The 24,960-nt window shown below is 38.8% G+C and overlaps 1 protein-coding gene across 2 annotated transcripts in view; it reads left to right on the forward strand.

Moving 5' to 3' along the window:
- Positions 1–2,412: 2,412 nt before the first annotated feature.
- The window catches only part of LOC121874108 (peroxisome assembly factor 2-like), a 53,696-nt gene continuing 31,148 nt past the window's right edge, over positions 2,413–24,960 (forward strand). Inside the window, exons 1-6 of one of the 2 annotated variants that reach the window (XM_042378053.1) lie at positions 2,413–2,522; positions 5,421–6,862; positions 8,799–8,922; positions 12,212–12,395; positions 13,883–14,007; positions 20,550–20,714. In XM_042378053.1, coding sequence (XP_042233987.1) covers positions 5,435–6,862; positions 8,799–8,922; positions 12,212–12,395; positions 13,883–14,007; positions 20,550–20,714 — 2,026 coding nt within the window. In that variant the 5' untranslated portion in view covers positions 2,413–2,522; positions 5,421–5,434. The remainder of the gene's footprint in view (positions 2,523–5,420; positions 6,863–8,798; positions 8,923–12,211; positions 12,396–13,882; positions 14,008–20,549; positions 20,715–24,960) is intronic. The other variant, XM_042378054.1, reaches the window with a different exon arrangement.

A 24,960-nucleotide genomic window follows, 5' to 3' on the forward strand; every position in this document is an offset into this window, starting at 1 on the left:
ATTGGAGCGCCTGAACTTGCCTAGCTTCTACTACAGACGGGCAAGGGGTGACCTAATTGAGGTGTATAAGCATCTCAAGGGGCACTACTCAGTCGAGTGTCCTTACTTGGAGCTGGCGGACGCTCGCCCCACAAGGGGTCACAGCTCAAGATTGAAGAAACCGCAAGTCCAGAAAACTGTGAGGGCAAGCATTTTCGGAGTGAGAGTTGTGAACTCTTGGAACAATCTACAAGAAAGTGTTGTGACGGCACCGAGTGTGAGCTCTTCCAAGACCAGACTTGACCAACACTGGAGCAGGTTCAGGTACATTCAGGAGCTGGTGCATGCCCAGTACTTGCCAACAGTGCGTAAGAGAGACGTGACCGATCGCCCAAGCGGCTAACGAGCCGATCATTTGGTGAAGAGGATAAAAGAAAAAAAAAAGTAAGAGAGACGTGACCGATCGCACAAGCGGCTAACGAGCCGATCAGTGGAGAAGAGGATAAAAGTAAAAGTACTGAGCCCATCTCACTTCTGGCCTGGGGCTCGAACCCGGAACGAAATTCTCTTAGGCAAGTGCGCTGCCACTGCACCAAGTGGGCCGCAACCGCTTATCAAAGGAATACTTCAAATCAATATTTGAAAATATAATGTTGACAACTGATAGAATAAGGACAAATTCATAAACATGATTAAAAGGCTGTTATGGTTTAAAACAGCACATTATACCTTACGAAGTCCACACCAAGGAATATCATAAGGAACTACTACTCTTAGTTGAATGTTTGTCTTAGAGATGGCGCTGAGCAGCTTTTACGTCCAGATCCGTAGATAGAGTTCGGCCAACCAGGCGCCAAGTTGTTACCCATCGGGTTCTCCCACACATAGTTTATAAACATGTTTGTCGTATTGTAAACATGTATGACAATTTCAACAACTAAACAATACCACCATTATCATCATCATCCTCAACACTGTATAGTCTACAGTTTGAGCGCAAACTTCTTCATCAACTAAGTAACAATATGGCGCCCACATGCCACCGAGTTGACCAAATTCTATCTACGGCTCTGGGTGCGTCGGCTGTCTGTTCACTTGGCTGAGGAGGCGTGGCGGTAGATACATTATATAAACATGGTTCCAAACACCGGCTACCGTTTTTTTTTTTTAATTTTCGTCACTTATCAGCTTGCGAGCCGTTCGGGCGGTTGGTCTATCCATTGTTAGTACAGGAGAAACCGGGAACCGGGAAACCTGTGATGTTTGGTAGGGTCACACTGGATAGCACCCTTCTCACGTGTGTCCTGGCCGAGAAGGGTGTTATCCAGTGTGACCCTACCAAACACAGATTTCCCTGTCCCGGTTGTGTTGTTTTGGGGAAAAACAAAGAAAAAATATAAACATAAGATCTCATTTCTTCCCAAAAGATAGGAAAAGGTAAGTTCATAGTTATGTGGTCGATTCATAAGCAATGACTGTAAAATTGCAGTCTAAATTAGCATTTCATCAATTGCCTTTCTAGCTATTTGGACGGTCTCTTTGTTGTGAACTTGTCTTGGTTGAGATATCGACTGCCCTGTCTACTTAGGTCTGCATTGTTTTGCCTCAGGTGAACGAAATCTTCGCGATTTTGACTTGCCCAGTACATTAGCAGCATAATTTCAATGGTTAAATAAATCAAAGTCTAATTAAAAAGGTGTCAACCCATTTTAAGTCGAAAATTCATCCATTGCCAGGCATGACGGAGGCCTCGGGGTATGGCCTGGGGTCGGGGTGGGACCTCCTCAGACCTCAGTCACCAGCTGGCCATCGTGGTGTGAAGGTCTGTGACAATGCCTGATAAATGCGCCGTATTTGGATGCATATCAAATTACAGACTACATGATGTGAGTTTGATATATCACCAATTTCCAAAGGATGAAAACAGATAAAAAAGTGGAGTTTATTGTGCAGCAAATATATAAGGTGCAACAGGAGAAAGGGCAATACTTGAGAGCCGTTGGCAGGTTTAAATTTAAATTTCCTAAAGTCTGGTTTTCCGGCATCTTCGTGGTTTAAGTTAATATGGTCTTTTCTTTTCCATTTTTAATTTCCTTTTACTCTTATTTTTTCACCTCCTTGGCCCTGTTGTGGGTCGATGACCTATGCCCGGATGGGCACAAAACTAACAAAGATTAGACAATCCGCCCGAATAGCTAATTAGGTGATATTTTGCAAAATTATAAATAATAAAAACAAATAATCGAATGAATACCGAGGTAAGAGAAAGTATGAACAGCAAGAAATGCTAGAGTTACCATTAAAAACATTTTTGGGATTGTCAATGACCATTTTCTATGATAAATAGTTTGTTCAATAGATGACGGTAGTGTCGGGGGCCGAAAGAAAATATAAGTGAGGTTCCCTACAATGTTTCTAGTCTCCTTGGTCCACACAATGCTGGAACAAAACACTAGCGGCTCTCTTGATTGACCACCACCAGACTGGCTTATTGTTAAAATGGATTTTTAAGTTTTTGAAACGCGACCTCTCTTAATTAGAAGGTAATTAAAATCTTTTGGTAATTCTGGAGCATATGGCTAACACCAAAACGCGTTGTTCCATTTCGCTCATTTTTTCATCAAAGGTATTATCGTTTCGGTTATCCAGTGAATTTTAGGTTTATAAGTTTTGGGATCAGTAGTTTAGACAATTCTAAGACTCGTTTCTTCTGTAACGGTAGCATTTCTTACGCAAATGATTACTTCCGAGAAAATCTCAATAATTGTTTGTTACCCCCTTGTGAGAAAGCTCCTGTCCGTTTGTTTGTTATTAAGGTTTAAGTTAGGTTGGGCTAAGCTATGTTAGGTTAAGTTGGGTTGAAATTATGCTTTCCGGTGGTTTTTGGTATTACTGCAGATTCGGTCAATACACTTACGACTGTTTTACCATCCCCAACCCTTAGAGATCCTTATTTAGAGTATTTCTAAGGCCATTTCAACCAGGGGCCAAATAATAATGTGTTGGACAACTTATACTCAAGCAAATCGTACCCATCAGAACATGTCAACTCGTACCCAATTATGAGGTACGAGTTATCTCATACCCAAATATATAAATAAATAAATAAATAAATAAATATATATATATATATATATATATATATATATATATATATATATATATATATATATATATATATATATATATATATATATTTAGCTTGTCTTTATTCAAGACATCTTCAGAGGCCTCTGAAGATGTCTTGAATAAAGACGAAAGCTAAGGCGTTGTTTCCATTTTCCCGTGTGATTTTATCAAGATTTATCTTATCCACGTTTTCATTGTGGAATTACATGAAATATATATATATATATATATATATATATATATATATATATATATATATATATATATATATATATATATATATACACACTTTGGATATAAATCCCTTGCCAGCCTAATCAGGATCTTATGAAAGGAAATTCAAGAACCATGGGTTTCCAAGGTATAACAAACAACCGTTAGAGATTGACATCTCTCTACTACGAAAATATTCAATAATTGACACCACTCATAAATATTAAATAAACAAATACGGGAGTCAAACAATTACGGGAGTCAAACAAAGTACAGATATTTCCTACGGCTGCAGCCCGGTGGAATGTTCTGTTAACGCAGTGGTCCGCTCTCAGGGGGAAGGTCCAGGGCAGCTTCCTCACTTGGCGCCGGAGCTGGTGGGTGATGTCTTGCCACACAGGAGAGACGCCAGGGCACGGACGGTGGATAGGGCGTGGAGGAAGTGGCGATGACGTGGCAGCCACAGTAGTAGCTGGAATAGGTGTCCGGAGATTGACAGCCGAATAGTGAAGGACTGGGGAATCAGTCCACGAGCCCCAGGAGCCTCGGAGGAGTACACAGCCACAGTTGGATCGAACAGCGGGGAAGTGCAGCTATGGTGCTGGCTGGCCCCCTGGTGGGGCCGCGAACAAACAAACGAGCGGCGGACCACCATCCTGCTCGTTACAGCCCTTACACAACTCCCCCAACAAAAATCTACTGTAAGGTAGATTAAAACTTAAGATTAGTTCAACAAAACATATAACAATGCTACAACAAATGGTTAAATATACAGAGCAAAATAAAGAATAGAGAATAGCCACATTAAAAAGAATAAGTGGTAACTTGATATCCAAATATAGTGGTAACTTGATATCCAAATATCGTAAGGCCGTATCAAGGAACTGCACATGGGATCCACTTCAGTCCAGGTTTAAGTTTGGGCCCATTGCCAGTTGTAGAGGATTCTTCAATACCACCCGGTGTCATCGGTAACTGGCAACCAAGATCATCCGAGTCTGGCGCCTGAACTTCACACGAACTCTTGCATTCCTTGTGCAATTTTGTTAGTTTCTCGAGGAAAGAAGGCTTTTATCTTCAAATGAGAAATTTCCTCAAGACTGTTATTGTACTACTCTTGTCTAGAATTACCAAAATTCTATAGAAGAAAACTTCTTTCTTACCTCTTGAGTATCCAAAAAGAAAGATGGAAGAATTGCAAATTTCCAGTGTTAGTTTTCTATAGTTTCTGTGAAAGAGTAAATGCAGTCCGTAAACCCTTGAACATCATGTTTATGGTTCAACTGTTGACACATTTGCCAATGAGGGATCTTAATGTAAATCAACCAAACTCTTCCCAGCAAACGTTCCATACAAACTGTAAACAAAGTTGGTGGTATACAATGGTAATGTGTGTACTGTACAATATCTCTCACCAATTTGTCAAGGGTTTGAGCCTTGGCCGGAACATGCGAAAAGACTTCCAATTTCCTCCTGTACTAACACTGGATAGACCATCTGCCTGAATGGCTAGTAAACTCCTAAGTGGTGAAAAAAAAATCAACTTATCTAACTTAACCTATGATACAGTAAAACACTTCCGTTCTATGATGGGTAGGTTTGGTTGGTTAATTTATCTTATTTACAATGAATCAAATCATTTGCTGGTCACTGGCAAACATTCATGGATGTAATGGGATGTTGTTCAGGTATAAAATGCCTGCCAGGACAAAATCCTCAAATTAATAATGAAACAATTTCTATAAAACCTTGCTATTTGCTGGTACAATATTTGCCTTGCATCATTCTTCCCAATCACTTTCCCCCTTTCTTGAAGTGGGTGATCTATTTTGATAATATAAAGTATATATAGAGTGTTTCACCAGAAATGAAAGCCCCTCTTGCTGGTAATACTAACTGCAGTATAGTACAGTATAATTATTGGTTGGAGAGTTTGTCACTTAGTTTGATCATTTAACAGTGTGTCGTTATTTTTTGACTGAGCCCATTGCTTATTTACCAGCAGCCACTGTACAGTATGTTACCTAATACAATATGTACATTATTATTATTATTTTATTTATTTTTTGCTGAAAGGAGTAAGTGATTTTTTTTTTCAGGTACTGTGTGGTATATGATGGCTGAGGATGAGACTGTGTTAAGATTGTGGAGGTACTTGCAGATAGTACTTTATACCTGCCTTTTAATCAAAGTCAGCAGGCCACACATCGACAACCCGTTATTATATGCTGCCAAGCAATCAAAGTTCAACCAATCCAAACACAGAGTGAAATTACGAAGGTTATCACTCAAGTCATTACATTGTAAGGCTGTGAAAGTTGTTGGTGGTGAGCCTGATGTCAATGCTGTTGTACTTATAAATAAAAAAAAGGCTGTATCCCTTGGACTAAGGTGTGGTGAGTGGCAGAATATCTTATGTCACTTTGAAGACACCACTAAGACTGACGTATCTCCAGATGTGGTAAAACATGTACTAAGAAGATGGATTATGATTGTAGTGTGCCCAGATATAACAGAGGATCATTGCTTTGTCTCACCGTTACTCTACCACAATTTACAACAAGGGAATTGCAATCGAGATCCTGTGATAGAATTTGAGAATAGTGCTGTTACAGTTCTCTCAGATGCTGTTCAGAGAATTTTGGCATTGTGGAAGGATGTACATGAGACTAAAACTGTCACTGAGAATAAAAACAACATGCAGAATTCTCCAGATATTGCCACGGAAGTGCATGTACAACTTGTAGAATCAACATATAAGTGTGGAAGTGAGGTGGAATTACTCCTGAAAGATTATTTTAAAATTCCCAAAGTAGTTGCAACAGGAGATATTTTAGTTGTACCAATACCTAATCATCTTGGCCATGAGTTTGTGAGTAATACATCCATAATACCTCCAAAGTATGTCTTTATTAAGATATCTGGTGCAAAAGTAAGGTGTGGCAGTGAGACCAAGCAGAGTGTTATAGTGACAGAGGGAGTTACTAGCCTATATCTTGCTGGCACAACCCACTGTTGTCTACCTTCACTTAACCTAAACTTTGATGACAGAGGCAATGTTGATGTTCCTCCTATTTTAAAAAGGCCATTTGATAAGCTAAAAAATATACTTCAGATGGAAATGGAAGAGAGGAGACAGTGTTTAGACAATATCATGCACAATAGTGGAGTAGCTACACCCCAGAAAGGTAATAAAAAGGACAAAGATAAATTGAGAATAACTAGTGATATCTTACATTCCAAGACTGATACACCTTGCACAAAAGTTAAACAGTATAACAAGATACGAACACCTGAAGAAAATTGTGGTAGTGTTGGCAGTGTTAGTCTTTTGTTACTGGGGCCTCCAGGTTGTGGCAGTGAACAAATTATCAAGCTTGCAGCATCAGCTCTGGGTCTAGGAGTACACTGGACTAATACTTGGCATCTTAAAGGAGACACAAGCGGTGGAACAGAGGCAAGATTACGTCAGGTCTTTCTAAGAGCCTCGGCACAAGGTCCCTGCGTTCTTGCTCTCCTGAATGTGCAGTGTATTGCTAAGGTGTGTGAAATTGTCAGTTTCTCATAAGTAATACAGTAAATCACATTATCTGTAGTAACTTTGTCTCTACTGGAAAGTTGTAACGATAGAATATTTCCCAATTGCAAAGTTTAAAAAGAAGTAGAGACATATGAAGAATTCTGAATGTAAGTGTGATACTACAGTACAGTATTTGTTTAGGTTGTGTAGGAGTGAGGAAGAGATGTTCAGAAAACCAGGAATGTAATGTACTACCTATATAGCTGTGTAAAGAGTAATTGAAGTGTAAAGAGTGAGGAGAAGGATACAGGAGTGCTCTGATTTATGAAACCCCAATTTAGGAAAATTTGCTAAAACAAAAAAAATTGTTCCAGCACTTTAGTTTACAAAAGAAAGGCCCACTTTTACAACATCCCATGTTGAACACAAACAGTAAGCAGTGTACTGCAGTGCAGGCTAGTGTGTGGCCACGTTTCTGCGATGCAGTACTGTACATATACAGGTATGTCATATGAAGGTGGTGGTGTGGCAGATGTTCCAGCTACTACACCATCATCCTCCCAGTAACCCCATCTACCACCATCCTGTTACACCATCACCCGAAGCACCGAACACTAACAATTTCCCATAAATAAGCTTGATACTGTACTGCTTTATTGATTTTATTATGATTAATACATATGCATAGAGGCATAGAGGTATTGTTTCCCCCCAAAAAATTGCTTAAAAATTTGTATTTTTATGTTTGGCGAACATTATTATTATTTTTTCGTAGGAGACGTATTTCCCTGTACAGTATATAATGGTAGTCAGTGAAAAAAATAGCTTCGATTTACAAAATGTTTTTCAGGATTGTATCCTTTTCGTAAATCGAAGCACTCCAGTATGATGAGAGAAAGAAGAGTGAGGTATGGTGACAAGATGCAAGAATGTTCCAGAAAGATTAATAATACCTGTACTGGTGCTGGGTGATGGAAGTTAAAGGCTTGATTGGGTGAAGGAGGTGGTATTGATACTTGAGGTTTTCTATTCGTTAAGAAAAAAATATACTATATCTAAAGTACATGTACAGTATTTGTCTTTATTTTCCATTCCTTGCCCTTCCCCTCCAGAGGAATGTATTGTAATAATGGAACTGAATGGGTTGTGTATGAGAATAAGAGAGAGCTAAAAGATAAATATCTCACCACTCTGCTGTGAGAAAGTTAGTCAGAGAGATTTAAGGAATACAATATTGTTGTGAGAACTTAGATATATCATTGTTATTCCAACTTTAGGTAATTATGATGAAGTATTATTTGTCAAATACAGTCAGTCCTCGACTTACGATGTGTTTAGGGACTGACGACCAGGTCGTAAGTCGAATTGGTCGAAAGTCGAAAATGCGAAAATTATACATAGAAAATCTAAAATTGGTTTCTCTTTTTTCCTCTCAACACCACAAGAACTCTAACTTTTACGCTTGCCAGCCATTTTAAAGGTAATTACAAACGAAAATTTTGTCAGTACACAGCGCAATCACTAACGTCAGGACTCGAAAATACGTAATTTGAAAATATTTTATATGACCACGGCGGTCGTATGTCCGGGTTGTCGTAAGTCGAATATGTCGTAAGTCGAGGAGTACCTGTACAGTGTCTCGTCTCAAGATAATGATTTAAAAGTCAAACAAGAATGTGAAGAGAAAGCTCACCATTTTAATGATTGTTAATAGCTATAATTAAAACTTGCTATTGACAGTTGGTTTTCATTGAATTAATGAAGGCACAAGAAAGGAGAATATTTTATTGCTCGATTTTGTCTAACCTGCAGCTTGGTGGGAAAAGGCTTAAGAACAAATATATGACAACTTGTCATGTAATTCAGCGTTTTACTTTTTATTTCATTGGTTTTGAGGAATTATCAGAAGTTTAATTATGCTTACACATGATATATGAGTATTGTATTGTATTTACAGGACCGTGATGGTGGTAAAGATGCCCGGGTGGTGTCAGCACTCAAGGAGGAGGTGGCAAAACTGTCACAGTTGAACCCACCAGTGCTCTTGGTAGCCACAGCTCCTGATTGCTCCTCAGTTTCAGGTGAAAAATAATTTTCATATATGCTATATTCCTTTTTTAGAATTACAAATCAACTGAGGTGACCCTAATCAGTAACTTAACTGGATCAAATTCTCAACCATGATTCAATAGCTAGTGATGTTTTTGTTTTGTTTTTCTGTGATAAGCTATGTAATTACCTGGTGATTTAAGAAGGTAATGATTCCCTCCTGAATTTTTCCCAGTGTGTTGAACATCACTAAACCAAAAAGTTTCCTCCGTTAAACAAGAAAGGATGTTAAAAATTTTACATTGCTAAGTAAATGATCATTAAACAAGGTATACCGGTAATGTACAGTACAGTATTTGGGTGCATAAGAGATTGACACAAAAGGCCACTTATTATAACTGATGAAGGTTGTAGACATAGCATAACTAAAGTAAAAACAAAAACTGCAAGGAAGTACGTATGTTACTGTACATATATGCAAGATGATGATGCTTGGGTGGATGACATTAAATGTTCTGAGGGACATTCTGTAATTGTCAGTGTGATGCATATCTAGTACAACAGCATATAGAAAAATGTTATACTGTACTTGTATTGATAATAAGTGATATGGCTCTAGGATGATTCATCATAGATTCAGTAGCTATTAACCTAACTTATTCTAACTCAACCATGGCTTTATCGCCTCATAATTAAAGATATTATTCTCTAAATTTAGTAAATATGACATGGTATTGAAATGTTTGCCCAGCCATAGATACATTAATATAATAGCTGTTTCTTAGCTTTTAGTATTTTTTCTTTTAAATATAGAGGGAGCAGATATGACAGCAGTGACGTACCTAGGGATTTTGCTAATACAGTACTGTACAGTACTGTATTGTGTTCTTTATGCAAGTAGTTTCCCCTTGTACTTTTTGGGAGAGATAATTATGAATACAGTACAGGTATATGGATTTTAAGAGGTGCCTCTTATGTTCCACAGTTTAAAAGTACAGGAGTATGAGATTATATAGTATCACTGGATTGATTGTGAAATGCCACTGTTCTAGGGTACTGTACAAGGGATAAGTTATAAGTACAGTATTACCCCGCTTTACGCGGTTTCACTTAACGCGATTTCTCATATACGCGGTGCCTCGCCAGAACCGAACTTTCACTTAACGCGGTTCATCTACTCATATACGCGGTGAAGTATAATATATATATTTTTTTTATTTATCTCATAAAATTCATACAAATTACCCGGCCAGAATATAATTTACATTGCTGGAATTCTTACAATATGATGATCATTTTGAATATAAACATCATAGATTTTGCATTAGACATACAAATTTTAGATATAATGTTTACTCTGAGTAAATATGTTATCTTTTGTGCAAAATATATGATATTTATATTCAAAATATTCTTGGTCTTACAAGGAATCCAGCAATGTCAATTATATTATCCTAACTTTAGTTTGAGGTATTATTTATTACTAAAAAGGTAAATATTCTGGTTTTCCCACACATCTGGTAGGGAGGGACCGACCGACCATCTGGCACGTGTGAAGAATATTTTTTTTTTTATTAACAGAAGATATTTGTTTTAGCTCATAAAATTCATACAAATTACCCGGCCAGAATATAATTTACATTGCTGGAATTCTTACAATTTGATGATCATTTTGAATATAAACATCATAGATTTTGCAATAGACATACAAATTTTAGATATAATGTTTACTCTGAGTAAATATGTTATCTTTTGTGCAAAATATATGACATTTATATTCAAAATATTCCTGGTCTTACAAGGAATCCAGCAATGTCAATTATATTATCCTAACTTTAGTTTGAGGTATTATTTATTAAAATCTAGTGGTTTCCCCCCAAAATTTCTCAGAGAGGGAAGAGCCAGCAGTGCAGTGTGAGAAGAGGGGGAGGGAGTTGAGTCCATTATTTGAATGGACATTAACTTGGCGACTGTATTTCTCTATTTCTCTAAAGTATTAATTGTGTGCATGTACCATCATAAAATTAAGATGTTATTTTTACTAGAACATAGGTATTGTGTCGAAAAAAGTAGAGTTTGGGGGTCGGGCCAGTCTCTATTGGAATTAATCCCATATGTTCTGTTGTTCCATTTACGCAGATTTCACTTAACGCGGTACCCTGTGGGTTCAATTGACCGCGTAAATCGGGGTACTACTGTATATATATATATATATATATATATATATATATATCACTGTAGGTGCGTGAATCCATGTATATGCTGATAACCACAAGAAAACACGAAATTCCCAAGCACTTCCGTGTAATTTACATCTTGAGGAGTGAGTACAGACTAAGCCAGTGGTGTCAAACTCAAAATCTTTCGAGGGCCAATTCTTATTTTAGATACCCTCTTCATGGCCTACACAAATGTTTTTCACAAATTTGCAGGATTGAAGTTTACAGCTTCACACATTGCCTTACCTGGCTTACCAGGAATACCTCCTTTGGGTTTGTCTGATCTTAAGTATGTAAAATTCAATTTACTAAATAAGCATGATTATATCTATTTGAGTAATGGCAGGTACAAACTGGGCAATTTTGTGATTAAGAAGAATTTGTAACCAGGTGAGAGGGTAGGGTCATCTTACCTTATGACCTGACTTTGGACACCTGCTGTCCCTGGGGATTTGATCTCCTTTACTGTATACATTAACCTTGTCTGTTCCTATCCCTAAAGAAGTGAATTACACAAAAGTGCTTAGTAATGGCATGGTCAATTTTGTGATAGAATATTTGTTAGGGTTGGGTCACTGAACATTGTTGACACCTGTTGTCCCTAAGGGACTTGATCTCACTCTCCTCTATCGTACTGTATATATTAGCCTTGTCAATTATTTCTCTTGTAATTGAATAGGCAGAGTGCTTGAGTTTGAACAGGAGTATGATGATAATTTGAATTTCAGGGATACAGTATGTTGACCCTTGAAGAGATGGTAGGGTGAAAAGAAAAGAGAGGACTTGATGATGGCCATAGGGGGAAGGGATGTTGCAAGTTATAACCAAATCATTGATGAGTTGTATCTGTATAAGTTTAGGCAGGATCTACTGAGGTTGGTATTGGTTGGGAAGGCTGCTTTGTTTTTCCCAAAGTCAGATAATAAAAATTTCTGCCTCGGCTTAATTGTTTTGAATTCTTTTTTTTCCAATATGGTACTACAACTAGTAATACTTCAGCTTTTGTACAAGAAAACATTCATAATTGATTTTAACTTGTTACTGCAGGTATTGATAAAAACATCACCATTTTTTTTCTTCATATTATGTATTTTAAATACAGATGATCTGTGGAGTGTGTGGAGCTACCAGGAGAGTGTGCAAGTCCCAGACCTCTGCCAGCGCACCAATATGCTTGTCTGGCTACTCTCCAAGTGGCTGCCCTCAGTACAAACCCAGACTTTAGCCCAGCGTACTGCTGGTTATGTGCTTGGTGATTTTCAAGCACTCGTAAATGCAGCTTGCAGGTGAGTTTTAATAACACAGTATAGAGTGGTTAAAGAGGATGGGCAGACACACGCTTCAGTGAGCTGAATGAGAATGGTGAGGTGGACATGCATTGTGACTCTGAAAGATAGGGAACCCTGTTCAGAGCTAGGAGGGCAGCTGGTTATTGAGTGTATTGGTGAAATTTTGTGTAGAGGTAAGCTGAGATGGCTGGGCATATGGAGACAATGGAGAAGACCATCTGGGTCAAGAGATACATGAGCCTTAATGTGGAAGAGAGGAGAGTTCAGGGTAGGCTAAGAATGACATGGGGAGAGGTGGTAAGAAGTAACATTGGAGTTACCGTGCAAGAGAGGCTGCAGGGAGAGCTGCCATCAGACAATCACAATTAACCCATACAAGTGTGGAAATTGGCCATAAAACATTGATGATGATGACAGCATTTTTGTGGAGTGTTTGTGGTGTGACACCATCTCTGATTGTAAGGGACAGTGTAAGTTTGCTTGTAAAATTTTTGCTACAACATTTAACTACAGTAAAACCACCCTAAGTTGGACTTAATAGGGATTAAGCCAGTTTGACTTAACCAAAAGTCCAACTTAGAGGTAATAACTCTGTTGGTGCCCTCTAATGTCAAAAATATTGTCTAAAAACTTATCTAACCCCTAAAGAATTAAATGTGTACAACTATTAAAATAAATAATAACAACTGAACACTCCAAGGCAGAATACTCCAAGGCACTTACCTTATTCCATGTGACTGCTGAAGCCTTGGTGGGTGGAGAAAGGCACTGCACTTCAGCTAGTCTGACATGCTTGACATTAAAGTAGAAATATGTACAGTACTGTATTGCACCAAACATAATTACTGTACATTACAGGGTAAATTTAGTCACACTAAACTTCAATTTATTCAGCTAAAACTATGTACGTACGTACTGTACTGTGGTCATTATTTAATCACTTAATCACTGCTGGATGCCATCACATATTCTGGCAGTTCAGGTCTCACAGAAAGACCAGAGTAGGAGACTAGTATTGCACTATGTGGCCTGTTACAACACAGCACATACACTGGCAACTCAGACCGAGTCCAACTTAGTGGTAAATCTGACTTAAAGAAGTCCGAGTTAGGGGAGTTTTACTATAATTATTAAATACTTAATATTGGAAGCAATGACAAAATAAGGGATATACAGTACTGTACTATTATAGAGATTATGTTTACATTGTGTGAAAGTTGAATGTAGAACCAGGGGGGGGGGGAGAGAAGAGTAAAAAGAATAGCAGAGATAAATGGAAAAGGTAACATTTGAAGAAAAAGTATAACTGATGGTATAACTGTTATTGCAACTAGAGAGTAAAAATAACTTCATATGTGGCAGTTCATATTTCATAGGAAGGAAATTTTAATTCAAGTTCTTTTCATTTGATAATGACTTTATTATATTTAGAGAACTACATATAGATATGCTTTATCCTCAGCTGTTTTGATGCTCTCTCACAGACACTGTTTAACTCGCATGACTACAAAGGATGATGGCCAGGCAGAGGAACTTCCCAGCTGTGGTGCTGATGTGGAGAATAAAACAGATGTGCCGCTGGTATACGCTGACCTTCTCAAAGCCCTTGGTATTTGATGCACAGATTTAGTTGATAGCCTTTTCATATTAACCCCTTTGACTGCTGGAGGTTTTCCTAAGCTGTATAAAATCGTCTGGTGTTAGTCAGAATAAGATTATAAAGTGCAGGATTCCAACAAAAGGCTTAAGAGATAAGTTGGGGTTGGTGCACCTCTTCCATTTAGTCTAGTTGGAATAAGGGTAAAAATAATAGATAGAAATTGCTAGGTTACAAAGATAAAGAGTTCAAAGGTGGTATTAGAGGGATTAAATGAAAGTGTAAAAAGATGCATCATGATGTAGATAAGGGAATGATCATTGATATGAAAATTGAGTTTTGAATATGACTTTTATATTGACTAATGTTAGGTGCAATACACACAATTCAGTATATTGTATTCTGTTCTCTTCCCACATTTGTTTTGAAGTATTTTTTTACATAATGTCTCAATTTATACACTGGTATACTGTATATCATCCAATAGAGTAATACAGATACTATACAAACCATATGTTCTATCCCTTGATACATGAAGTTTTAAAGCAAAACTGTTGGAGCCAGACTTAGTTATAGGACCATTCTCAGAGGTACGCTTGTATGGTACTGAAAACTCCTTGGTCTAAAAGATTTTGGTTTTATGGTTGAGCACCTACCATATTTTACGGCATATAAGACGCATGGCCATATAAGGCGCAACCCCCCCCATCCCTCCATTTTAGCAGGGATTATTTAGGAAAAACTTTTGTGTGTATTTTCCTCCTGTATCTATAGTTTTCTTAAAACAATATACGTATACAGTACCAGTAAATGTTAGGAATAAATAAAAATACTGTAATACCAATACTGTACAGGTATATAAGTTACAAAAAAAATACTCTATTACCAAACCAGCAAATAAAAGCCAAATGAAAGTTTAACACAGTTGCCATTTGCATATGCTGTACGTCTGTACTCTCTGTTCACCATAGCAACGACAACGCTACCTCCGCCGATTCCCTAGCAACCCCCCCCACCCCCACCAACCGCTCAGCCGTCCTGCTCCCCCACTAAGCCAGCTAACTCGTGTGCAAATTTTTTTTATTCCTTTTATGTGTTTACCTTAGGACAATTATTTCTTTTACTTTTTTCACAATATGTATATAGGATGGTGTGTGCATGTATATCAGTAAAAATAAATTAAGAAAGTTACGTATATCCACCTGAAAATACGAGTTAAAAAGCAACAGCTTGACCCAGTAGCCTGGTGGTTACAGAGATGAGACTAACCTGGCCACAATGCCACCAGCGATGTTAACAGATATAAATGGGAAAAGAAAGTTCTCTGTAAATCTTCATTTGTATCAGGTATTTGTAGATTGAAAAAATAAATGTTGTAGGTATGGCATTAATAGGTTTTAATGCTTGTTGGAGTTCAGAAATGTTTACTGCTTATAGCTACCTTTGAAGAGTTGGGTGTCTGCCATAGGGACATTAATCGTCTCAGGTTATCATTATCAGTACAGTACAGAGTAGTTATACATGTAGATTGACCTTTTATATTTACAATAAATATTTTTTAATTAATTAAAAATAATAATAATGTGTTTAAGTAAGCAATAACATATTTTTAATTCTGGAGTTGGGTTAGGTAGAATTTAGCCTACTGGAGACAACAACAGGGATATTCATTAGCTTACAGGAGACAACAACTTCACATATAGGATGCAGGCTTGTTTTTTTTGCCATTTATGAGACAAAGTGCGTCTTATACAGTGGTCCCTCGGTTAACGAGTGCCTCGGTTAACGAGTTACCTTCCATAAGATTCTTAACTTCGGTTAACGAGCAATCCCTCGATTAACGAGTTTCTTACGAGCCGACTTCAACATGTTTTCGCTTGCACTTGGCGGTCAACCAGCTATAGTATTAGTCCGCCAATACAGTAATCGGGTCTAGGGCTTAAATTCTTTACTGTTCTAGTAAATATCAAGAAGTTTATACTATTCAATAATTTTAAAAGTTTAATATAAATTTTTTTAGTCATTTTAACAATTATTGAACATAATTGAAGGTAAGGTAACTAGTTTTAAGCGCACCATCCAGCCTGTCAACACACCAAACAGGTGTTAGTCTCTCTCTCTTTTCAGTGGAGGTAACATCTTGCTTGAGACTCTCTTCAACTAAATGCTTTTTTTCTGTGTTTGCAAGCAAATTATTGGTCATTTTGAAATTTATTTTACATATTGACAATATATAGCGCAGTGCAGTGTTATTTTAAAGAAAATATTCTTTATTTACAGCAAGTTTAAACTTAAATTATCACGTGTTGAGATTGTTTGAATCTAGCATGGGGCCTAAGAGATCAAGAAAAGCGATTTCAATCTAAATTAAATAGGAAATTATAAAACAAAACATGAAGAAGGCATTAGAACAAATGTGCTATGCAAAGAATATGGCATGTCGACATCAACTGTGTCGACAATTCTTGCACAGAAAGACAAATTTAAAGAAGTGAAAGTGAGAGACAAATCTACAAGAGTGTTTAAAAGTATATCCCTAATTGCAGAAACAGAGGGGTTACTTCTCATCTGGATTAGGGAAAAACAGATGAAAGGTGATTCAGTTTCTACTGAATTTATTTGTGAAAGCGCCAGGCAGAATTACGAACATTTAAAAACAGATCAACCTGGTTCTTCAGGCACAGACTTTGAAGATTTTAGGGCCAGCAAAGGCTGGTTCGAAAAATTTAAGAAAAGAAGTGTCATTTTTAGTGTAGTTCGGCATGGTGAGGCTGCTAGTGCTGATAAGGAAGGGGCAGCAAAGTTTTTAGTGGAGTTTAAAGAACTGGTGGATGAAAAAAATTATCTTCCACAGCAAGTGTTCATTGTGGACAAAACTGGGCTGTTTTGGAAAAAGATGCCCAAAAGAACATTCATCACCAGAGATGAAGCCTCTTTACCTGGGCATAAACCCATGAAAGACCGTCTCACTCTATTGCTTGGTGCCAATGCTTCAGGGGATTTCTGACTGAAGCCTATGCTTGTCTACCACTCTGAGAACCCCAGGGTGTTCAAGCAACAATAAGTGGTAAGAGGAAAGCTTGGAGTTTATTGGAAGTCCAACCGTAAGGCATGGGTGACAAGACAGCTCTTTAATGAATGGTCTGTTGAGGTGTTTTGCCCTTCTGTGAAGAGCTATCTAACCTACCTAACTCCCTTTAAAGGCTCTTCTCCTCATGGATAATGCCCCTGGGCATGACCCTGAACTTGCCAGAACTTTGGAGTATCAATTTGACTTTGTGAAAGTGTTGTTTTTGCCTCCCAACACTACATCAATCATACAGCCAATGGACTAGAATGTGATCAGCAACTTCAAGAAGTTGTACATGAATAAAATGTTCAGGAGGTGTCATCAGGCAACTTCCAATGACCCTGAACTAACACTGAAACAGTTCTGGAAGACAATTCAACATCCTGGAGGCTGTAAAATTGATTGTGTCATCATGGCAAGAAGTCTCCACTAGATCCCTCAATTCTTCATGGAAAGCACTGTGGCCATCAGTAGTCCATGATTTTGAGGGATTTGAGGAAGAAACAGAGTTGGACCAGGAGATTTTTTTTTTATTTATTATTATTTATTGGGCACTCCCCTACATCCTTGTGTAAGGTGAAGCGCAGAAGCGTTTACAGTGCCCAACAGGGAAGCATGCTAAGTTCATGCTTGCCTTTATGTCTCATGAGTTAAGGGCGTAGAAGTCTGAAGAGTCAAGGGCATAGAAGCCTAAAGAGTCAATGGTTAATGTCATCAAGTTATTGGAAGCTCCAACAACTTGTCCCTGAATACGAATTCGCAACTTTCGATTTACACCAGGTACCTACTTTACTGCTAGGTGAACAGGGACTAATGGGGGCTAGGAAATATGTCCAAACAACTTCCACCGGCCCGGGAATCGAACCCGTGACATCTCGCTTGCGAAGGCAAGAGCGATACCACTCTACCACCAGCACCCCCAACCAGGAGATTGTGTCCATTGGTCAGTCATTGGGCCTTGAAGTGGAGGAGGATGATGTGGAAGAGCTTGTGATGTCTCATGAGGAGGAACTTACTCCTGATGACTTGAAGCAACTGGATGAGATGTTAGAGGCTGACAATGGTGAGGAGGAAAAGGAAAGTGATGACCACATGTCAACTTCAGAGTTAAAAGATGTTATTTACTATTGGAAGAAGTTCAGGAAACTGGCTTCAAGGCACCCAGATGTGAAAAAATCTGAACTAACTTTGTGTCATGTTGAGGACACAATGGTCTCCTTTAAACATAAGTTAATGATGAGGAGGAGAGATGCCCCAGAGACCACAATTGACACTTTCTTCAGTAAACGGCAGAGGGAACAAGATGCTATCCCTCAGCCTTCCACTTCAAAAAGGAGAGAGGATGATGCTAGCCCTCAGCCTTCCACTTCAAGAAGGAGAGAGGATGTTCATGGTGGAGAATCTGTCAGTCCAGAGGTTCCTGACATTTTCATGGAAGGTGACTCACCTTCCAAGAAGCAGTAAAATGCTTCTCTTCCACCTCCACTTCCTTCTCTTCTCCCTTCTCCTCCACCTCCCACTTCGAATTCACATCAGCATCATCATCCAGGAGCCTTCTTCATACACACCTCAAAGTAAGTGTAATTTTCTACCTTTTTTGTTGAATTTAGGCAATTTTCGGTGAGCTGGAACCAATTACCCAAAAACTCATTGAAACAATGGTTTCGGTTAACGAGATTTTCAGTTAACGAGCAACCTGCTGAAACGGATTGTGCTCGTTAACCGAGGGACCACTGTATTCATTAAAATACGGTATATACCGGGTAGTTGCAATCTTGATAATAATAATAATAATAATAATAATAATAATAATAATAATAATAATAATAGCTTGTCTTTTGTTTCTCAAAAGCACCAGGTCTTCTAAAGAATTCACTAGCACTTGAAACACTAGAATGTCAAGGACCTGAGAATAAAAAAAAAATAAAAAAATAAAAATATCACAAAAAGTGACAGTTCATATATCCTTAAGTTGTACCACTTCTTAAACCCTGTAATTCTCCATCACTGTACCCTCTTGAGGATCATAAGCTTTCAAAAAAGAAAAGTCTTAAGTTGTATCTTAAATTCCCTCACAGAAGTCAGCTGCTAAATGGATGCAGCCAACTGATTGTACAATTGAATTGCTGCGCTGTATAGAAAAAGGATTGGACAGCAAAAGAACATTCCCATATTGCTCTAGGCTCCTCGTGGTGGGAGGGATCATCACTACTAGGCAAAATCATTTCATAATTTGTGGTCAGAAGATTTGTAAGTTGGACAGATACTTAGGATCATCAAACATAAGTGCCTTAAAAGTCATTAGGCAAAGTTTGAACTCTATCCTAGCTTTAATTGGAAGACACTGCAATTCGATCAAGATTGGGGTGGTGGGAGTCCTCGGTGGGAGAGCAAAAATAAGATTGGCAACCTTGTTGAACACTGTCTGAACTTTCTTCAGAATAAAATTAGGTAGGCAGATGCATAAAGAGTTACAATAGTCAACCCATGACAGAATAAGTGAATAGTAGATAAAGTTCAGTGATGGGTATTGTAGGGAAGATTTTTTATATTTTATTATTCATGGGAAGATATATATACTGTATATATATATACAGTATATATATATTGTGTTAAGGTTTCTTTTTTTTACTTCTATGATTAGCAGTGCCGGATTTAGACCTATGGAGGCCAATGGGCAGCCTCTTTGTGGAGGCCCCCCTCATTATAACTACCCAAGAGGGTGGGGTGGCGAGTGAAGCGAGCTTAAACATCTGTAGTACATTTGAAGCCATATACAGTTATATTGAGGAAATTAGAACATTGAGAAATTTTTAATTAACTGTATATTTATTGAGAGTGTACAAATTCCCAACACACACACAAAAGTGAGACATGACTGGAGTCATTCATGTGGTTTCAAGTCTACCAGCCCTGATATAGCTACTACTGCACATGTCATAATTTTTCAAGAAACTTCACAGAAAAGAATATATTATTAGTTATTACAGAGAGAGGATTCTTTGCATTATTAATCAGATAAACCTCTACTCAAATAATGGTTCTGTCCAAGAATGCATGTACGTATAGGCTTCTTTAAGTCCAAGGTCAGATAGATTCAGAATATTGTAATATGTGGAGGCCCCCAGATTGTGGAGGCCCCTGGGCAGCTGCCCACTTTGCCCACTCCTGAATCCGGCCCTGATGATTAGTGAAGGACTGAAGGAAACCAGAGGTTTGTTTTAATTCCCCCACTGATCCACATGAGTGTCTCCCTCATCTGTCGTGGAAAGTGTTAGTACAGGAGGAAACCAGCAAAAACTTGCATTGTTCAAGAGGGTTACACTGGATAACACCCTTATCACATCTGACATGGGATCAAACCCAGGATACATATGTGGAAGGCAATATCCCATAGGTAATACAGTAGGTGCCATTGTGAAGTTGAAGGGAATATAATTTTTATTACCTGTACAATACAGGGTTATTTAATTTTTGGGTACAGGTGAGTTACAGTCAGTTCGTAGTGAAGCTTTGGGAGCACCACGTATTCCACAAGTACGATGGAAGGAAGTGGGAGGCTTAGAGGAAGCTAAACGTCAAGTTGTCAACACTATACAGCTGCCTCTTCGCCATCCCTCTCTTGTGTCCAGCAGACTCCGGCGTTCAGGTACTTAATCCATATCTGCCATGCTCATATCACTAAGTGAGATGAAGTGATTTCCTGTACAGTATTTCCTCTTAGTTAATTTATTAAAAAAAAAAACCACACACGCTCACGCATGCACGCATGAACACACACACACACACACACACACACACACACACACACACACACACACACACACACACACACACACACACACACACACACACACACACACACTGTACAGCCCTGTAAATGTATTCAATGCATATTATATCATTATGTCTAAATCAAATGTAAGTCTGTATATTTTCAGCCACCGGCTGCAACTCTAATAATAAACCGTTTATTATTATTATTATTATTGTTATTACACACACACACACTGCAGTTACAGTACTTAAGCCTTTATTATTATTAGAAAATTTACAGTAAACAATGACTTGTATTACCAATATTAAATATTGGTAAAGGTACACCACCGATTTTCCAGGAACTGGTGGTCTAGCACCTCCTTTAGTCCGGAAAAATTACGAGAGGGCACTTAACTTCCCTCCCTCCCTCCCAGACATGGTGAAGGTAGTTTTAGGCTTAAAGCTTCTATCTTATAAAATGTAGCTAGCTGACTAGACTTAGCAGAATATAACTTGCATTGCTGAGTCTAGTGTAGTACATTTGATTACAAAGTGTGTACATTAATGTTGCTCAAAATTATGGCTTTTTCACATTCAATTTGCATTTAATATTTTGTTTAAGTTTCTAGCAGTCCTTGGTCCTTTAGAGACACAGGAGGTGTATGATTATTGGGTCAGAGGTGTATTATTGAATTATTATTACCTGACATCGGTTGGTCCGGCAAAATGGATAATCCGGCAAGGTTTTGGAACCAAGGGTCCCCGAGATATGCTTGGGACTGTCAGTTGGTTGAAAATGTTCAAAGGAGGGCCACCAGACTGGTGCCTGCACTTTGGCACCTCAACTACCCTGAGAGATTGGAGCGCCTGAACTTGCCTAGCTTATACTACAAACGGGCAAAGGGCGACCTAATTGAGGTGTCCTTACTTGGAGCTGGCGGACGCTCGCCCCACAAGGGGTCACAGCTCAAGATTGAAGAAGCCGCAAGTCCAGAAAACTGTGAGGGCAAACTTTTTCGGAGTGAGAGTTGTGAACTCTTGGAATAATCGGCCAGAAAGTGTTGTGACGGCACCGAGTGTGAGTTCTTTCAAGACCAGACTTGACCAACACTGGAGCAGGTTCAGGTACAGTAGAACGTCGATATAACACGAGATACGTTCCAAGAGAGGTAGCTTTAAACCAAATTCGCACTAAATCGAAGTTTTGTGTCACTGGAATAATTTAGTTTGGTACTTGAGAGAAACACAAAATACTAAAAAGACTGAGAGTCTACCCAGATGAACCTCAGCCCATCTCCTAGAATAAACAAAACATTGTTTTTTGTAGTATTATGTTAAAACAAACACTCATAAATCAACACAGCTAAAATTATGGGACGTGAAATGGTCTGTTTACTAGCGATCATCTGATGGGAAGGTAGAGGTGGGGGGGGGGAGAGGTGAGGTGATATATTTGACAGTTGATGCCAAGGTCTAGTGCTTATTTATTTATCTGTCCTCAAGAATGACTTTAAGTTTTTCTCTTATAAAATGTCACTAAACTGACCTGGGAGAATATAATTAACATTGCTGGAATTTTTGTAAGATAGTGATTAGTTTGAATATACCGTATTTGCCAGTGTATAAGACGCTTTTTGTTTTTATTTTTTTAATGTATCACAAATTACCCTTCGTCCAATGCACCCGTATTACAGATGGGAGGCCGAGCGCCGTATGCGGAGGTGCCTAGCTAGGGAGTCTGGGATGAACAGTAGTGCACTAAGCACAAAAATTTTGTTACTTCTAAAATATTACTAATAATACAATACTGGAAAACAAGCCAAATTATCACAATCTATTATCACAAACTTGTGGCAAATTTGCTGGACGTAAATAATGGCTTAACAGCAGAGGGAAGCTCACAACATGTCACTGTACCTCCTTCCCCAGCATACGTAACCCACACCAGATACATGTCTTACATTAATTATTTAACGACTGTGTTACCTTTAAGAAACATTTGTTTATTATCTAAATGAAAAATGCCCCTACAAAGATTAAAGATATGTTAACAGAAAGTTCAACCGCCAGTCAGCCATTTGCAATAAGTCGATGACGCCAAGACAATAGCGATGGTGCTACACTCTAGTGGCCGATCATGGCAACACAAAACATCACAGCTAAAAATGTGAGTTTCACATCCTGTTGGTAATTCTCTTGACCAAAATATAAACAAGCCACACAGCTGCTCTGATCAGAGGTAGAGTTGGGTTAGTATAATGTTACTATACTAATCAGATGCATTCCCAAGTGTGACCTTTTCATATTTTTGTGTGGCTTTTTACCCTCTTTTCCCCCAAAACAATACAATTAATGAAAATTGCAAACTATATTCTTTAAATAATGTTTCTGAATGCATCTTATACAATATAAATGAATAATAATATGGTCACACAAGAGGAGATGGGACGCCATTATTCTCGTTTGTGTTTACAGCCGGAAGACCGGGACGATGGTTCTACATAAGAAACTGAAGAAAATAAGACCCTGGTTGTAGCTGTAGTAAAATTAGAGTAAAAAAATTAATATACAGTCAACCCTCACTTTACGCGGTTAATGTAACCCGCAGGGTCCCGCGGAAAGTGAGGAACGCGTAAAGTGAATAACATAACATATGGGATTAATTGAAATAGAGTCCGCGCCGACCCCCAAACTCCACTTTTTGACGACACACAAATATGTTGTCGTAAAAATTTTATCTTAACTTTATGATGGCATGCACAAACAAGAAATATAGAAGAGGTTAGGTAAGGAAAAACAAAGGTTAAGTTAGGAAAAATAAAGGTTAGGTTAGGAAAACTAAAAGTTAGGTTGAACACTTACGTTAGTAGAAGAGATGGGTCGGCATACGGGGATGGAGGCTGGTTCCGAGGCAGAGGGCAGATTACTGGCCCTCAGGTGAATCACCATTACTAGGTGCATCACCATCACTGTCACTTACAGTTGTCAGGGCTTCCCTGACAAATCCCTCAAAGTCATCTTCACTGTCACTATCACTGGCTTGGGCTGGCTGTGGTGGGTTGCGGGCGAAGAAATCTGTTATGCTTTGCTGACGGCTGGTGTTGATGTTGTGATACACCTTGATGTAGGGCTCCATAGTCTGCAACAGCTGGGTAGTGAAGATTTCATACCTGTTTGCGTCAGGGTCGTCGGAAAGGAGGAGCTTGGCTTTCTCGATACACTCAATGGCACCCCTAACATTACTATGGGATAAGCGGTGTTCTTCTTGGGATGACGCACCACCTGCCTCTTCACTGACGTCGTCATCATCATGTACCATCTCCTCGGTAGTCACATCAGGTTCCATTATCACCTCCATGATGTCGTCGTTGGTGGTCTCGGAGAAGCCTGCAACTGTAACACTCTGCGCAGCTTCTCTGGCAAGGTCCACTGCTACTGCAACAGTCTGAACCTCACCAGTCACAGATTGACTCCTCCTCTCACCTGGTATGCCATGCAACACATGTCTCCATGCGTGACGAATTGTAGCAATAGACAGCTGATCCCATGCCTCCACCAAGAAGTCCACAGCTTTCTTGATGTTAAATACTCTCCAGAATTGTTTGAACAGTATTTTTTGCTGTGCCAACTGTTGATCCTCATCTTCTTCGCTCTTGCTATCGGTGGTGGTGTCACTCAGGTTACGCAACTCTTCCCTGGTGTTGGTGTAGTCGTTCAGGAGCTGGAACATTTTTGTTGAGAATGCAGCTTTTACATTGCAGATTAACTCTTGGTCCATGGGCTGTAATATAGACGTAGTGTTGGGAGGAAGGAAGACCACTTTTACGTTGGGGTGACGATCTAACAGTAGGGGCGAGTGTCCTGGTGCGTTGTCCAGCAGCAACAAAATATTGAATGGCACATTCTGTCGCTCACAGAATTTCTTTACATCGGGAACAAAACAGTCATCAAACCAGGAGAGGGACAGTGTAGAGAACATCCACGCCTTACGTGCGGTCAGCCAGTGGACATTTAGTTTGGTCATGTCCATGGTTTTGTAGGCGTGCGGCTTGCGTGCTGTGTGGATCACCGATAACTTGAGCTTACAGGTACTGGAGGCATTGGTGGTAAACAGGACGGTGATGCGTTCCTTCTGC

The sequence above is a fragment of the Homarus americanus genome, unplaced genomic scaffold (assembly GCF_018991925.1).
Source record: "Homarus americanus isolate GMGI-L3 unplaced genomic scaffold, GMGI_Hamer_2.0 scaffold49667, whole genome shotgun sequence".
NCBI lineage: Eukaryota > Metazoa > Arthropoda > Malacostraca > Decapoda > Nephropidae > Homarus > Homarus americanus.